Source organism: Syngnathus typhle, linkage group LG12 (assembly GCF_033458585.1).
Source record: "Syngnathus typhle isolate RoL2023-S1 ecotype Sweden linkage group LG12, RoL_Styp_1.0, whole genome shotgun sequence".
NCBI lineage: Eukaryota > Metazoa > Chordata > Actinopteri > Syngnathiformes > Syngnathidae > Syngnathus > Syngnathus typhle.
In genome coordinates, this window is record NC_083749.1 from 3553743 (window position 1) to 3571414 (window position 17672).

The 17672-nt window shown below is 44.1% G+C and overlaps 1 protein-coding gene across 1 annotated transcript in view; it reads right to left on the minus strand.

Moving 5' to 3' along the window:
* Nucleotides 1-17063, minus strand: part of mmp17a (matrix metallopeptidase 17a) — a 38926-nt gene extending 21863 nt beyond the window's left edge. The window contains exons 1-2 of the mRNA XM_061294098.1: nucleotides 16919-17063; nucleotides 16591-16698 (exon numbers count right to left, since the gene is read on the minus strand). Of these exons, the coding sequence (XP_061150082.1) occupies nucleotides 16591-16674 (84 nt within the window). The 5' untranslated portion in view covers nucleotides 16675-16698; nucleotides 16919-17063. The remainder of the gene's footprint in view (nucleotides 1-16590; nucleotides 16699-16918) is intronic.
* Nucleotides 17064-17672: the final 609 nt, after the last annotated feature.

Here is a 17672-nt window from a genome sequence, read left to right on the forward strand (position 1 = left end):
CTTTCTTTTCTTGATCTTCAACCCTGTGACCTGGAGGTGTCTGGTTAATGGAGCACACCATTTGTTCAATCCTCTTATAGGCCGCCAAGGATGTTCATGGAGGAAGCTGTGATAAAAGAAATAAACACACGGCTATGTGATCCAATACATGTAATGCCATTAGGTGAGCGCGCCCGTCCGTCTATTGAGCAAAGATGATGAAAAATAAAAATGGTGTCAAGGTCCACAAAATGGAAAGCAACCTTTAAAGCATCTGGAGAGCTTTACCAACAAAGAAACCCCATAGTGACAACACTCAGGATTAACCCCATGATGTCTTGGTCCAACTAAAAAACCTGATGTTGTAGCTGCAGGGAGTCCCACAGTTTCCGTTCCAAGTGAAGGACACTTTGACCTTCTGCCAAAACTTCAGCCGCCCACTGCAGCTCAGCCCTTTCACCTCTACTCATATTCAGCCGACACTGGTGCTTCAGTTGAAGTCACGATGAGCTCTCCAAAACGATTGCGGATTGTTGGACAAGCAAGAGAGCTCATGGATGATAAATATGTCCATAAAAATGTTCTACTTCACACTGGACACTACTGCCTATCCCAGATTTTCATGCTAGCAGAACACGGTCATGTTATCACAGCAAATCAATTGTTATGCCCATTTATTTTAATCAGAGCTGTCAAATGAATCGATTAATCGTCAACTTTTCGATGATCAAATACGACTGCCTAGCCCAAATTTGAATGCTAGCAGAACGCGGTCATGTTATCAAAGCAGATCAATTGTCATGCCCATCTATTTTAATTACAGAGCTGCCAAACGAATCGATTCATCGACAACCTTTCGATCATCAAATGAATCGACAACTATTAGAATACCGTTTTTGATGAAAAAATTGTTCAAATACTCAAATACCTCTAAAAGCTAAATGAACTGGCGCAAATGATCTGCACACAGCAATAAAATGATATTTTTATAAATAAGTCGCATGTCATGAAGTAACTGTCAGCATGTTGGTCATGTGCAATTGTAACTGGAGCTTGTTTTTAAAAGAAAGAAAATTCGGCGGCTTCCCTCAGGGAATCGGTGTCTTAATGTTCTTTGAACTTCTTGGTCTCCGTGGGTGGGAATGTGGCACGGCAGCAGGCCAACGCCGCAAACACAAGGATTGGGTAACGGCCGCCCGCCGTCCCTGCTGTTGCGTTCATCCCATAAACCGCACACACACAAGTACACACACAAACATGCTGCCTGACAGTTTTGCACGGCTATCACATATGCAATCCTCTATCGGAAATAATCCTTATCTTTTGAGTGTATGCCCACGAGTTTGTTTTTTTTTGTTCTTCATTTTTTAATGCATCTGATCTCAAAGGTAATCTGATTCCCCCCGTCAGTTCTTTCTTATTAATTTCATTTTTCTTTCAGATGACGTTGGGAACGGATACCCGCCTCAAAGCCTCAACTTGAAAGGGAAAACATACATTCTGTAACATTATTTATAGCTTACAAGTGTTATTTAAAGGTCAAGCAAACGGCCTTGCTTGTTCCACATTAGTTTTAACGATTGTACGTACGTTCTCAATTGCGGCTGCTTCCCGAGTTGACTTTTCCCTCCAGTGTAATAAAACGACCAGAAACTAGCGCATAACTCCAAAACAAAGAAGCTTACTCGTGTTCAATGCAGATTTGAGTTGTTTTATAATGTTTAAAGCATGGCGTGCTTTGAAAGGTTTCAATTCGTTGGTAATCGTCCGTCACGTGGATTTAAAACAATGACAGCTTAATTTGTAGCTTTGACGTGACCTGACATTTCTACTGTGAGCTTTTTCTTTTTTTTACAAAATAAAAATAAATGCACGATTGCCTTAACGAAACTTCGTCCGATGTGTAACACTGGATCTTATTTCATTGTTAACCGGCATATAAACGTGAAATGTCTTTAACCAGCGCTAATGTCATGATGTAGAAACTAATTGCATCTTTGCCATCTGATTATGCGTGACAGACGAGTTAGCGGTGTGAAGGGAAGTGAAGGACAGCGAAAAGGGAGTCTCTTCGCCTCGAAATTTCATGCATTGGACTTCCTAATGAAGGGTAAAACAAAAGTGAGACAATAATAATAATACTAATAATAACAACAACAATAATAATAACACTAATAATAATCAATTGCGAGTTCCTTTTCTACATCTCATGTTGCGCTGCACAAAAGTGTCGTCAGCCCACACAGCCGAAAGTGACAATCACAAAGCCTTCTTTTTCTTCTTCCTCGAGCATTTATGATTTTGCAACTGCCGCAGAATCATTGTGGGGTGGCTCGACAATGCCGTGACAATTCCATTTTGTGGAAACAGATGTAGTGGTTAGAGTAGTGACTCAAGCTAGCAAGCTAAACATAGAATTCAACGTTTGGTTACAAGTCGAGTGCGCAAAGGAGACTAAAATATCTGAAAGTCTGTCAAAAAAAACAAACAAATCAAAAGTCATTATCATCATGATAAGCCTTTCAAAACTTTACTCAGTTTACTTGTTTGTCTTCACTCCTCGCCTGGAGCACACCAAAACTTTTATCAGCGGCTCTAGAAAGCAGTTCACAAAAAAATAAAAGGCCATCAAAACAAACGGAAGTTCTATTTAGAGTCACCCGCAGCTGCAGGCTGTAAAAAGAACACAAACCGGTAGGTGAGGAGCAGCCATTGTGACTTCAGTAGGGAGTTATCTGACAAAGACAGGGGGGGGGTGGAAAAAAAACAAACCAAAGGTGCTGTGTGCACCTGCAGGAAGACACAAGCTGTCAAGATATATGCGATTTAATTAGCAGGAAAGGCTGAGAAATGCTCGAGCGGACCTACAGCAATAACGACAGCCTCGCTGTGGATCGAGTGATTCTCCGACAGCCTTCAAGCGCACGTCCGCAAAAGCCAGCCTCATGGCAACGCTAAAGAATGGAGAGTTCAATCGAACAAAATGAGCCGCAGAGGGAGTTTGCTCGTCTCGCGATCCGGCACGCCGGCGGCGGCCGGGGAATTGGGGTCAAAGGTTAAACTCGGCAGGTCCTCGGTGATGTTGATAGACGTCGGTAGGCTACCGTCGCCATTAGCTCGGAAAAGCATTTACGGCGGAAATGTTACGACCAAATACAATTTGTTTTTACGTTAGCTGACAGAAAATTTGGTTGTCTACAATGAAATCGTAAACGTGACAAATGATCTGCTGTGAAAAGAAATTCCAAGCCATTTGTTCTGATTGAGATTTATGGGATAGTCAACATACCAAAGGATTCTGGTGACCCACTAAGGTACACGAGACTGGAAGCCGGTCAATCAAACATGAGTTAAAAGAAAAAAGTCAATTTCTTTTTCACAATTATGGGCAATCATTTTTCAGTGAATGTGACACACAGAACCCGACGAGCACGGGAAGAACATCCAAACGCCACAAAGGAATGGCGAGATTAGAAACCGGAGCCTTTCGACCGTGACCAGACGGATGTGTGCCTGCTTTTTGACGATGACATCAACTTTTTTTTTCCAGCAATACCTTTTACCTTATTCAACTCAAACAAAAGTACAGCTGAGTCTCGGAGATAACGTCTTGACATTCAGCTGTAATAAACTGAAATAACTCCAGCCGACTGGTTCGTGCAGAGATTCATGAAAACGTTAATATGTAACCCCAATCGTGACAGGAATATCCATTCCGTAGCCCCAAAAAAAAATACTTGAGCTAGTGTAATGCTCAAAAAAGCAAAACCTAACACTCATTGATTGGAAGATGTACGACCGTTTTCATGAAATACAAGTAAAGCCAAAAAAACGCCTGAGGTCTTTTAATACAACGAATGTTCAATATCACAGGAACAAGATCAAATAACATCACAAGATGCTATCTCGGAAAAAACAAAATAGTTAGGTTGGTTTTGTTAACCTCAGCTGTTCTTTGAACAATACAATCCTAAAAATCCAATTGCAACTTCCTAACACATACAGAAAGTGATGCTAGTAACTTTTCTTTTTTTTTTTAAACAAATTGCTTCATTGTGCTAATCAAAGGGATTTTGTCGGCCATGTTGGATGTCAAGATCAGTAGCTAGGTTTGAAACAGAATGACTCGTTTTTGTTTGCTTGTTTTTCCTGCATGCTAATCATATGCGGCGGATGAATTAATTGTTTTACTTAATGGCCCAAACAGCTTGGCTTGCGTTAGCTAAAACGACACTAACATTAGCTTCAAGGCGAGATATCGGTTAGCATGCTGGGGAGTCAGCTGCCATTCCGGTAATCATAATCCTCCACTTCTGACATGTACGTTTAATATAATCCCACGGCGACAATCAATTATCAAAACTTTTATTTAACATTAAGAACTTTTTTTTCCCCCCAGACCCAGTGGTAGATGTCTGAAGTTTCAATGTCGCTACATATGTTAACAGCTGCTGTTCTTGTCATTTCCACTGTCTCCTGCTGCCGATGTTCCCCCGAACAGACGGAGCACATTCTGCCACAGGTTCTGCTAGAACACGCACGGTGACACCAGCACTCTGCCCCTAATAATTAATGTGTCGAAGCAAATGTCAATAACACGTGGGCTGTCTGAGTCAAGGATTTGTTTCGCAAAGAAATAAATAGAAACGGTCATAAATAAGAAATGCCGGCCCCAAAATAAAATCCATTCACAGTCCCAGCCACCTTCGTTTGAATTCATTTTGCGTCAACATTTTTTATTTCTGCGTGAATCTTTGACCAACTAAAACTGGAATACGCCTGTGACGCGTCAATCACTTTGTGCTAACGGTAAATTAATTTTTACCGAGAACCTTGAGGAATAAACCGACTTGTAGCTTCTTTTTGAATATGAATATCATGGCTGTTTGTCAAAGCTCTTTTGATGGCAATTTTGATTCAAAATGTGTTAATTAAAAAAGATAAATTGCCCTTTCACTTGAGACTCTCAGCGGAGTCATAATAGTAACATAAGTCATATTTGGATGAAATTCTTGACATATTGTTTTTTGAGGGTGGATGTAGAGTGACCAAATATTGCACAAATGTGAAAATCTCTAAAGAAAACAGTACTGACTTAATGCAAGCTCCAGGGTTGCCTGTAGAGTGTAGAAAAATTCCCCCAACTCCAGGTGGATATGTAAAGTGGATACTAGGTGTGTTGCAGGAATATTTGATCTTTCTTTGACCTAGTTTGGTAGTCTTTGCTTCTCATGCTTTCCTTCACCATACAACAAAAAAAAAAGGCCATTTCAACTTGTGGAGAAAAAGAAAATCCATATTAAAGCATGTGACATCAAGCGCTGTAGGGTGAAATAAATGAATAAAAATAAAAACAAACACAAATATAATCAGATGTATTATTGCAATTTGAATAGCGCATTAAGTACTTTAGAATGTTCTGGTCAAGAGGTATTACGAGGTTCTTGGAAGAACCACATTGAAAAAAAATAGAAAAGAAGCAGATTGGCTGTTAATCATCAGTTAATAACTATGTCAGACTTCCTCCGTCCCCCCTTTAAACACCATTTCATCATGTTGCAGAAGATAAATCGACAAAGAGATGTATAAACTCGGCTTTGGCTGTCAGCCGGCGCTTTGGGATGCCTCAGATGGAGGTTTTTCTTCTTTGGCCCCAACACACAACTCAATTTAGATAAAAAAAATGATAACGATATGTTTTCCGTTCAAAACATCAAACGTGTCCGTCCCCCCTACCCCGTTGTTCTAAATCCAGCCAAGTCCAGATTATAAACCTTTGAGGCAGCAATTCTCAATGGAAATTATATATTGACAATTTTCTACAAATGTTGATTTTGTCGACGCCAAGGCCTGCTGCTTCAATTCAGACAATAATGAAATCAGGCATGCGCAAAGAAAAGCCGATGCTGTCGGTTCTCGTCCAAACCGATGACTGAGTTTCTTTGCTAGACATTTCAGTTTATTTGAGGCTCACTAAAAACAGGAAATAATTAAACACCTTTTCTCGCTAGCCCTTTAACTGCGCTATCGATCGCACGGAAACTCAACATTGAAAAGTTAAAACATGGTGACATTATCGTGTCGGGTTCCCAGATTGCCTAAAGGCTTAAGGTTGCGTAAGGTAACCTCCTCAGACTCGATTTGGGTTTTGAAATATGCAACTCAAGCCAAAGCAAAGATCTCAGGAGAGTTAGCTAGCATAAAGTAAGCGAAAGGTTTGTTCCCTCTAGCAAGAACGCTCTCGGAAAATAAAGCAAAGTGTGACAGGATGAGAGGAGACGTTCATTTGTGGCTTCTTCATGGCTGCTCGTTGTTGATGTGAGATCATTAAATTGCTCTTGTAGAACACGCATTGTGTGTAATAAGTCTTCAGATTGTTCCCAATTAAAGGGGAAAGAAAAAAAACAACCAATTAGCCAATTCATACCACAAGCACGTCAAGATACAATTGAGAATGGAAAGTCATTTGTGTTGCTCCGATTTGTTTTCTCTTTTCTATGTCGGTTTTTATGCCTTGATTACATCTGATTATATTCTTTCATGGTTATTATTTGTAATCCGTCAGCAGCCATTCGAAATCTGTGTCGCCCCCTCTCAGTGGCCGAGGACACGTTTGAGGCAAATATAGCCGACCCAAATTACTGGACGGACAAAAAGGCCCTGGCCCATTTTCAGTAAATACGGTGAGTCTAACAGCAAATTATTTTAATTTCTTGCTTTCAGATAGAAACGAAAACATGTTCACATTCTGAGAGCATTATGTTTTCTCATTCTCCAAGCGCGATTGGTTCAAAAGAAATTCAAAGTGTGCATCTTTTTATTTGAGTTAAGAAGCACGTCGGGTTCCCGTCACTCTTGCCGGAGGACAAAATCAGCTATGCGTGTTACTCCAGGCAATGATGCTATTTTTTTTTTTAAAAGATAACAAGCCAACAAGGCTTTGAATTTGAACTCAGCGTGCCTCCAAAGGCAAAAACGTCAAGAGGAACCCGGTCGGCTTGGCTTTGCGGTCGATTGAGTTCGCTCGGTGAGCCTTTTGGACGATTTGACTCCAACGTGAATACGCAGGCGGCAAACCTCAAGCGACGGCTGTAATTACGAGATCGGGTTCTCTGAATGGCATTGCTAGCCTTGATCTTGAGGTATGACTGGGCCTCACTTAAAATAGGAAGGCCACATGGACTTGATTTGGGGGGTTATTACTTGGAGAGGCTGAGAGCTTGCCAGCTTGTTTCCAAGTCGCAGTTGCCGTAAGTCATGAAATGGCCAAGAACGAATGAGAGAATTGGGAAATCATATGCAGCTGAAAGGAAACCCTTATTATTTTTTCTTCTTCTTCTTCTTCCTCATTACAACCTTCTTGAACCCACAGGCTGGATTTACAGTGCAGGTGTTCAATTCTTATTTTGTGCCTCCACGCGATTTTATTTCAATCTATACAGCTAAATTACAGTTTTTACTTATACTGAATAACAGGAAATGAAACGTGTGCTTAAAATGCACGGGATTACAAAATTTTTTATTCGGCACTTCTGGGCTGGAGGTTTTTCTCACCGTCTTCATTTTGCATATTTTTTACTTGACCCTTTGTTATTTCATAACACCAATCCCCTCTCAGTACTTCTCCTGGACTTTCACTACATCCAATTTTCTCGCTGAGCCTCCTTCTATCCTCGGGCCTTTGGGTGTAATCAGACAGACCGTGATGGGCCAGTCTAAGAAAGCCTCCTACGTGAGGAGAAGGAGCAGATGAACACCAGTTGGACAGAAATTAAATCATTAAAACTCTCGTCCCGTTCGGAAACAAAACTAAATGATGATTTTGTGATTTTGCTACTGAGTGATGAAGAATTAATAACACAGGAATGCGCGAGGAAACGGACCGAAGTGGTATCGACTTGAAGTAAATGCCATGAATCAAAGATACTAACTGAATCTGAAGAGTCTTTCGGTGTAAATGATTCACCTGATGGAGTAAAACAGGTGAGGTGTTAAGCGCGGGATATTTTACTTTCAGCCGATCAATTGCCAAATAACACATCTGGAATGCCAAGTTGTAGGGTATGATTCTTAAGAGAATCTGTATTCCGGCAAGTGGTCATTTTATTTGGACTCAGATTGACTGTCCATTTCTCGCCGGTGCTCCATGAGTCACAACTTTGAACCAAACCAATTTCCTCTTCTTGACTTTATGGGACTATTTGTCATTGTTGAATATTAGAAAAAATCATAAAAGCATAGAAGGATATTAATGTCAAGGTGATCGTATTTTAGTAAATATTTTAAGATGGCCGTAACCACGTCGGAATTCCAACGACGATATTGCAAAAAACACAAAACAGTACAGTCTACATTGACACATGGGTCACAGTTAGATTTTTCTTTTTTAAGACAATAAAAAGTATGACAATGGTTTGACAACACAAGGCTAGCTGTCTTTCATTAAGAAGCTTCCATAGGAACCAGAATGTCTCAGTGAAGAGAATTTAAGAGAAGTGAATTTTGGCAAACAAGACGAAGGTCATTCTTTTTATTTCCTCTAGCTTGAAACATGACAGAGAATAATTGAAGAAAGAACCACACAGTGAGATTTCAGAAGAAGAGCTTCCATGTGACAGACTGTGTGCTAGCGTCCCAGCAAGGCGTCCGGCTCATGTCACAGGGCCATAGACGATAAAGACCGAAAGAACTTGCTTGGTGTTCAAAAAGATTCCATTTGCAAACTGAGAGATGGATTAGGGAACGTAACAAAATTTGCGCCGATGTCAACAACACGTCGTCCTGAAATCAAGTTGACATTGTATTCCATGGCACTTGTTGCCGGGCTTTAGCGTTGACCTTAGCGTTAGCAGCTAGCCGCTAAGCAAGTCCTAGATTGGCGTGAGTTTAACTCTTCTTTAGCCAAGCAAAAATAGATAATTTTTTATCCTAATCCTGTATTCATTATTCAATTCAATTTTCAGTAGCATATCCAAATACCAAATTATTCAACATGACATCATCTCAGAGCCGTGAGGTCTGCACAAACATCCGCTACATCATCTGGGATCATAAATCTGCTCCATATTGATTAATATTCAGACAGAGATTCTTCCATGGTGTTAAAAAGAAACAATTCATTCAATGAATCGATGGCTGATATGGAGTCAAACGTGACTGTTGGGAAACGATACAAATGTGTCTGGAGATCAGCTACCTAATTATTCATTTCTACAGGGAGCGGTATAAGACGTCATTTCATCCTTCGATCTACTTGTGTCATTCTTGCGTGTCAACAGGAATGCTGCTCATTCAGGTGTGCGGACCCTTTGGGAACTTCTTCAGTTACTTCAGTAGGAGAGCGGAGTAGGGGGGGGGGGGGAGAAAGAGTCCTCCTGGGGAAAATAAGCCGATGAGCACAAAGCAAAAGCGTATTGTGTTTTAGGTGTTATGACTCAAGTGCTGAAACTGCACATCGGCGCGCTGCGGCTACACAGTACATCACGGCGGACGGAGAGCAGCAGAGCAATAATACCGTTGATGTGAGCTGTGGAGTGCGCGCCATGTGGTTGTTATGGACACCAAGATCACGGCGTGGGTGTGCAAACACATAAAGGAGTCATAATACATATGATGGAATCAATATTTTGTGATTAAGTGCTTTTTATATTCTTGGGCAGTTAGGACGCCCACGTGCGTACGTCGTAAGTACTTGATCTGATCAATTTGGTGTGGTGGGAAAGTGTGGCAATGTCCTCCGGTTCCCTCGTGTAGCGTGTGGCCAACTCAGAAATATCCCGGGCTGATCACACTGATTATTTGTCTCGGTTAAATGATGTTCAGTATCGCTAATGAACTTGAAATTGGAATTAAAATGCTGAGATGAGAGGGCACACAAGTCGGGGAAAGAAACGAACAGCAGATTAAAACGTAGGCTAATATATTGCGGTCGTACAATTTGGAAATGAGCAAAATCTGACTGGAAATCTGTTTTTTATCGTGTTTTTGAGCATCTATCGGAAAATAGTTTTGGATGTTGCATTCGAATTTTCACGATTGTTGAGAGGCTAACAGAGTATTTGTAAAGGTTGATGTTTGTGCGTGATATATGTATTGATATGAATCAGACCCAAGACGACAGCTGTTGTTTCAGTCACTTTCTGTATTGAACTGCCGCGCCTCCCCTCATGACGTCACACAACACAACCTGACATCCCTAACATCTCACCTTCCATAGATGGCAACTATACATGCAGATCGAAGATAAATTCCCACATTTCCCCCCACTTGACTTTACGTATCAGCGAACACTTAAACACCTCCTAACTCACATGTCAAAGAACAGTGTACATGTAACTCACATTTCAAAGAGCAGTGTACAACATATAACCCTTTTCTGTTTGTTTTTTTTTTTTTTTTTCTTGTTTCTTCGTTTTTTCTTGTTTACACATTCAACAACAACCCAATTGACCGCGAGGCCCCTCAGTACCCACACAGCTCACAAGTCCAGTCTCTTCGGCGCTCTTATAATCCTGCCACTGGCCGTCCTGCGCCCTGGCACAGGTGTATGTGGAGGCGATCCATTCTGAGGCTGGCGGACGTCACTCTGCTCCTGCAGTGCGACCTCCTGGGCGACTGTGTCAGTGTCGCCCGTAGTGTCGATCGCGGTGCCAGGTGGATCCCCGGGTTTGTCAGCTGGTGGGCTGATGTGCTGCACCCCGTGCTGCCCCGGCATTGCGGCGCTGCTCTCCGCAGGTCGCAGATCCACCCTGTTACGGCGGTACAGTGTCCCCTCGACGTCCACCAGGTATGACCTGGGGCCCACCAGCCGTAAGCATACTCCTCTTCGCCACCTGCCCGTCCTGTCCCCAGGCAGGGGCTTCATCCTTATGTCCTGTCCGATACACAACTCGGGCAGATCTCTGGCCGATTTGTCATACCAGAGTTTGGCTGTCTGGTGTTTCACTCGCAGCCGGTCTGGGACCCCCCCCACCACACTCGGCTCCAAAAGTGTGTCGGCAACCGGGAGTGGCGTCCTCAGTCTGCGAGACATCAACCTCTGCGCGGGGCTGCTCAGCATGCCTTCCGTAGGCGTGTTCCTCCACTGCAAGATGGCCAGCCAAGGGTCGGTCCCCGCCCTTGCCGCCCTCCTGCACAGGCTCTTGACAATCTTCACGGCTGACTCAGCCTTCCCATTCGACCTTGGGTACCTGGGAGAGGATTTGACATGGTCAAAGTCCCAGTCTCTCGCAAACCTCCTGAACGCCTCGCAGTCGAACTGGGCACCACAGTCCGTAATTACGCGATCAGGCTGACCGTGCCGTGCAAACTGGGCCTTGCACCTCAGCACCGTGGTCTCAGCCGAAAGATCTGGGAGCAACTCTACTTCCCAGAAATCCGAATAATGATCAACCATGATCAGAAAGTCTTTGCCAGCCTGCGTGAACAGATCCATGCTGAGGATCTGCCATGGTCGAGTAGGGAGTGCATGGGACATCATCGTCTCCCGCTGCTGTCCGTGTGCGTATTCGTTGCAGGCTGAGCACTGGCTCACATAGTCCACGATCTCACCGTGCATGTTGGGCCAGTATAGCGTGTCTCTGGCCTGTCTGTAACAGGCATCTCCTCCCACATGGCTGGCATGGATGCGTTTCAACATTTCAGCACGCAATGATTTGGGCACTATAACTCGCTGACTCTTGAAAAGCACTCCATCCTGTGCGCTGATCTCGTCCCTGATGGACCAGTACTCTCTGATTGCCAGTGGAGTGTCCTCCCGGCGATCTGGCCAACCACGGAGCACCACCTCCTGCAACAGCTGAAGACTCCCATCACTCACTGTGTGCAATTTTATCTGCCTCAGCCGTTGGCTGGTGACGTTCAGATGCTCAGCCTGATTTATCTGTTCAGCGTCCACTTGTGCTTCCTGCATGCAGCAAACAGTCTGTTTCGAATATCTCGAGCCAGGCCCCTGCGGCGAAGCCGTGGCCCTACTCAAGGTGTCACTGAGGTGCATGTCGGGCCCTGGCTTGTACACCACCTTCAGATTGTATCCCTGTAGTGTGAGCAGCATGCTCTGGAGTCGTTTGGGCGCTGAGAGGAGTGGCTTGGTGAAAATGGAGATGAGTGGCTTGTGGTCGGTTTCAGCTGTGATCTCCCCCCGCCCATACAAATAGTAATGAAATCGCTGACACGCGAACACTATGCTCAGACATTCCTTTTCGATTTGTGCATAGTTCTGCTCCGTCTGAGTAAGTGCCCGCGAAGCAAAGCTTACCGGCTGATTCTCCTGCAGCAGGCAACAGCCAAGTCCCTTCTGACTCGCGTCACTCTGTATGGTGACTGGCTTGGTCACATCGTAGTATCGCAGGATCGGGGCCGACGTGACGAGTCGCTTAATCTCCTCGACCGCTGCGTCGTGTTTTGGCAGCCAATGCCATGGGACATCTTTGTCCAACAATCTCCGTAGTGGCTCACACACCTCAGACAGGCGTGGCATGAACCTTGCGAGGTAGGTCACAAACCCAATGAATCGCTGCACGGCCTTGGCGTCCACGGGGTGTGGCATGTCCCGGACCGCTCTGATTTTCTCCGGGTCTGCTCTAAGGCCCTCCGCTGATAGGATGTGTCCGTGAAAGTTGACCTCTCTGACCCTGAACACTAGTTTCTTTAAACTCAGTCTCAGCTTTACCTCCCTGCATCTTTGCATGAGCGCTAACAGCTTTGCATCATGGTCCCGTGTGGCTATCTCATCTGTCCCCCCACACCCCACAATCAAAATGTCGTCCGCTATAGGTTCCACCCCATCTAACCCTGCCAGTAGCTCATGCTGCTTCCGCTGGTAAATCTCAGGGGCCACAGACACTCCAAACGGCAGCTTTAACCACCGCTTCCTGCCCCACGGCGTCCAGAACGTGGTGGTATAACTGCTCTCCTCGTCTAACCTGCACTGTAGGAAGGCATCTCTTGCATCTACTAGTGTAAAGATGCGGGCCCTGGGCAGCTTGTGCAACACATCTTCAAGCGTCGGCATAATGTAGTGGGACCTCTTTAGAGCCTGATTTAATGACTTGGGATCTATGCAAATTCTCAACTTTTCTGCCTGCCTGACAATCACCATGTTGCTAATCCACTCAGTAGGCTCAGACACTGACGTCAGGTGGCCATCAGCCTCATACCTATCTAACTGGGCCTTGACTGCCTCCCTGAAGGCCACCGGGACGTTGCGTGGGGAAGCCTGCACCGGGGGTACATTACTATCTAGCACAAAATGAACATCCCCTGGGAGTGACTCAACTGGATCGTTGAAAACATCTGCGTACGTCAGTACAAGCTGCTGTCTGGTCAATGGCCCTGAGCTGCTGTGTCTCACCATAAGAAGTTCTTCTGGGATGGTGAAGTGCACCAATCCTAGCCGCACACTCGTTTCGCCTGACAACAGAGGTCTCTGCCCACTTCTCACTATTTCGAACCGCAGTCTGTGTACCCTACCCCTCACTACGCACTTTGTGTGGAATATGCCCGCGGATTGCATGGATTGGCCTGAATACAATACTAGCCTGGTCTGGCTAGGTAGTAGCTTTGCCCCAGGGTCAAGTCTTCTCATGTCTTTTATGCTCATGACATCACATGTGGCCCCCGAATCTATCTGGCACCTCTGAAACCCACCATGCATTTTCAAGTTGACAAACCATTTCTTCCCTCGCCCCTGAACTGCCCCTATGCTCTCCATTGTGTAAATGTGTGCTCCCATGTCAGACCTGTCCATGTCCTCGGGAACTTCACCGTCTGCCGCGTGAAGCTGTCTTGTGGCTTGGCCCCTCTTCATGCAAACCTTGGCAAAATGATTTGCGGTCCCACAGCTCCTACAGTTCTTTCCAAAGGCTGGGCAAAAATCACGCCCACGCCTGTGCGTGATGCCGCAGAATCTGCACATAGCGCTGTCATATGTGTTAGGTGCCTGATTCCGGATTCCGTCCGGACGCTCCTGCCTGGGCGGGGGACGTGGCCGCGGGCCATCCATTTTGTGCACTGTCTCCGGAGGCCTGTCCTGCGTGATTGCTTGTATCCTCGTGTCTGTCATCTCCGCCGTTCTGCATATGTCTATGGCCGATGCCAGTGTGAGATCTTTTTGTCTGAGCAGCCGGCGGCGCACACTTTCATCAATCACACCCAGCACCAGTCTGTCTCTGATCAAGTCCTCTTTGAGTTGTCCATACTCGCACGAAGCAGCTTTCTCCCTCAGTTTCGTCACAAACACATCAATGGGCTCCCCTTCATCTTGCTTGCAGGTTCCAAAAACAAATCTCTCAAATATGACGTTTCTAGCTGGTTTGAAGTACTCCTCTAAAGCATCAAGAATAACTTTAACATCCTTCCCTTGGTCCACCGTGAGACCCAAGTTATGCTTGTAAATGTGACGACATTCATTACCCATTACTCTCCGTAGGGTTGCTGCTTGCACTGGTTGCTCTTTCTCTGATAATCCCGTTGCCAGTAGATAGTCTTCAAATTCCCCTCTGAAATTGTCCCAATTGCTCGCCAGGTCGCCGCTCATCTTCATCTCCTCCGGCGGTGGTATATTCGTTGCCATGGCGGGTGGTGTCGTTAGCCTAGCAGGCCGCTAACCGCCGTTTCGCTCGTCTTTGCCTTCTGTCCGTCTGTCTCTCCTCACCGTCTTTCACTGGCCCCGCAGCGAAGCACAGCGCCGTCCAGCCACTTCTGACACCATGTTTGTGCGTGATATATGTATTGATATGAATCAGACCCAAGACGACAGCTGTTGTTTCAGTCACTTTCTGTATTGAACTGCCGCGCCTCCCCTCATGACGTCACACAACACAACCTGACATCCCTAACAGTTGAGTTAAAAAATTGGCCGTAAACGATTACTCAATTAGAATCGTTGTCGATTAATCGATTCATTTCGAGAACTCTTTAAAATTCACATTCATTCCAACTCAATTGAGCCCTAGAGGTAATACCATCAATTATTTCCGTGCTTTTTTTTTCCAGAGAGAGTTTGACACATATGAAATATTAAACCTTCCAAGCAGCCCGCAGAAGAAGAAAAAAAAAACACTAACCACATAACAAGGACAACGGATGAAAGTTACACTTCCGTGTCTTTGTCACAATTTGACATTTTGTCAGAAACCTGAAAACGAAACATTATTTAACAGCAGCGGGATCACTTGAAAAGTTTACCAGCAACTTTCTACCTTAAATTCCAAACCTCAAAGCTTCTCTGTTGAACACACACACACACACACACACAAAAAAACAATACTACAGTTTGAGCCAACTGGGTGCATTTCAGTTCAGCTCAATACTCAAAGGAAAAAACTGCTAGAGTCTGTTCTGAAAATGCTGCCTGAGTCATTAAACCAAAGCAAACATGCATTTTCTAAATGTAAGAAACAATGGAGTGGAAGTTCAATTTTCAAATACAATTGGTCCATGCTTTTATTTTCCGGAGTCTATGCTAGCTGATTATAGGCACAAGGACGTCAACATCCCTCGCCAGTCATTAATGAGCACATCTACTGTGGACATAGATAGACATTCAGTCACTAATTGGGAACAGAAGTCAGGCGATTGAAGCATGACACCATCAGAGACCGCAGCAGCATATTTATTTTCTTATTTCCATGCAGAAGCGGTTTTGTTAAATGATCTAGTGCAACCAATTCAGACAGATAAAAATAGTTAACAGACTCTGTTCTACCCTATAGTCAGATGTGATTGCCTCAAGCTAAACCAGCTACGCTAATGAGGCAGACACAAAGAATTCATACTGAAATTTGTAACCAATTAACAATTGAGTGTCTTTCCAAAGGTGGAGAGAACCAACAGAAAATCCATAAAAAGTACAGGAAAAACATAAGTAGGGCTTGGCTGGAATCCCGAAACTGAAAGACTAGCAGGGATGAGAAGCGGAGATTGTGCTGTGTTGAAGAAGTTCAAATCCTCCACGTTTTGGACGATGAGCACCTGCATGCTGCTTATGTCAGTATTTGCGGATTGAAAGGATAATTAATACGTTTTCTAACAGCGGATAAGTCACCCGCTTGACGTTTAGCTTCACAAGCAGTCAAACGGGAAGTTCTCGTTGCAATTTGCACGAGTGAGAAAAGCCTTGATGTCATAATCTCGCCTGCTCGGTGGGCTGACGTCTGGGACAGTGAGCTCCTCTTATTATCGACGACGGATGCTGTCGGGAAAGATGGACAGATCCCTTTTCATTTATTTGTCATGGATGAGTGCTTCGCCGCCTCGCAGTTCTGAGGTTCTGGGTTTGAATCTTTGACTTCCTTTTACGTGCATGTTAGGTTCACTGAATTGACTGATTGTGAATGTGAGATCGAATGTGACCCGTGATTGACCGGCGACCAATCCTGGGTGTAATCAGCCTCTTGATCAAAGTTTGCTGTGGACAAATGGCATAAATGGATGGATGATTATTTCTGTTTCCTTCAAAAAGACCTGGAAGAGGCTCACCAAACATTTTATTTATTTTTTACAGCATGATCATTTGGCTGCAGTGGGCATGATAATATTCTTTTGTTGATGAATTCAATAAGGATGCTTGCAGGTTATTGGTGCAAAAAAAAGTCATCTGTAGTAACTTACCACCCCTGTGTCCTCCCTCTCGGTTTGCGGGGGAGCCGCTCCGCTCAGCGGCAGCATCCACAGAATGGGCAGCAGAAGCAGCATCTCCGCGCATATATTCCTCGTCCACTTGGGAAAAGCCAGAGAAAGAAATTCACGCCCTTAGAAGCCGGCTGGTACAGCAGGGCTCACGCGACAACCCGGGAAGCAGCATCCAGTGAAATTTAAAAAAATAAAAATAAATTTAAAATACAAAAAAAGTCCTGCAGCTAAAGTGTCAAATGTGCAAAAACATTCAACCTCACTGTAGAACACATTGAAAATATCTAACAGGTGAGACGCACCGCACCTGTTTATGCAGTCCGATTCGGAGCTTTACAAAGCGCCAACTAATGATGCAAAGAATATTCCGGTTCGGATAAAGATCCAGTGCGCGACGTGCAGTAGTGCTCCCCTCATGACCGGAGTGGCTCCAGGCAGCTCTGCTCCAAGTAAGCAAGCAGCTGCACAGAACGCGCAGATAAGCAGAGACAATTAGCGGCAACGCAGCCTACTTCCTAGATAGACCGTCAAAATAAAAGCACGAGTATCGAACAGCTTTTTGTGGACGCTACCATGCCTAGTAGGCCATACTCGAGGGTATTTTTTTCAAGTATTTTAAAATAAACATTGGTATCAATTAATAGTCACACAAGTAAATAAATAAATAAAAATGTTGTCATTATTGGTTAGATGTATTGAAAGAATCTACAAATATATACTGCAAAGTTGTTGAAGACGTTTGAACATAAAGTCACTTAAATATCTTGGGAATGGCGATAGAACGTCAAATGCAGACTAATTACAATTTTTTTTTCCATCTGCATTTAAGAACCTCCTATATAAGCGTATAATCATAAACCTTTTCTGTTAGACTCCATTTCTAAGAAATGTTGCAATACATATAATAATAATAATAATAATAACAATAATAATAATAATAATAATAACAATAATAATAATAATACATTTTATTTGTAAGGCGCCTTTCAGGTCACTCAAGGTCATCGAAATATAACCACCATTTCAAATTGCTGTTGCACAGGAAAACTGACCCAGCATAA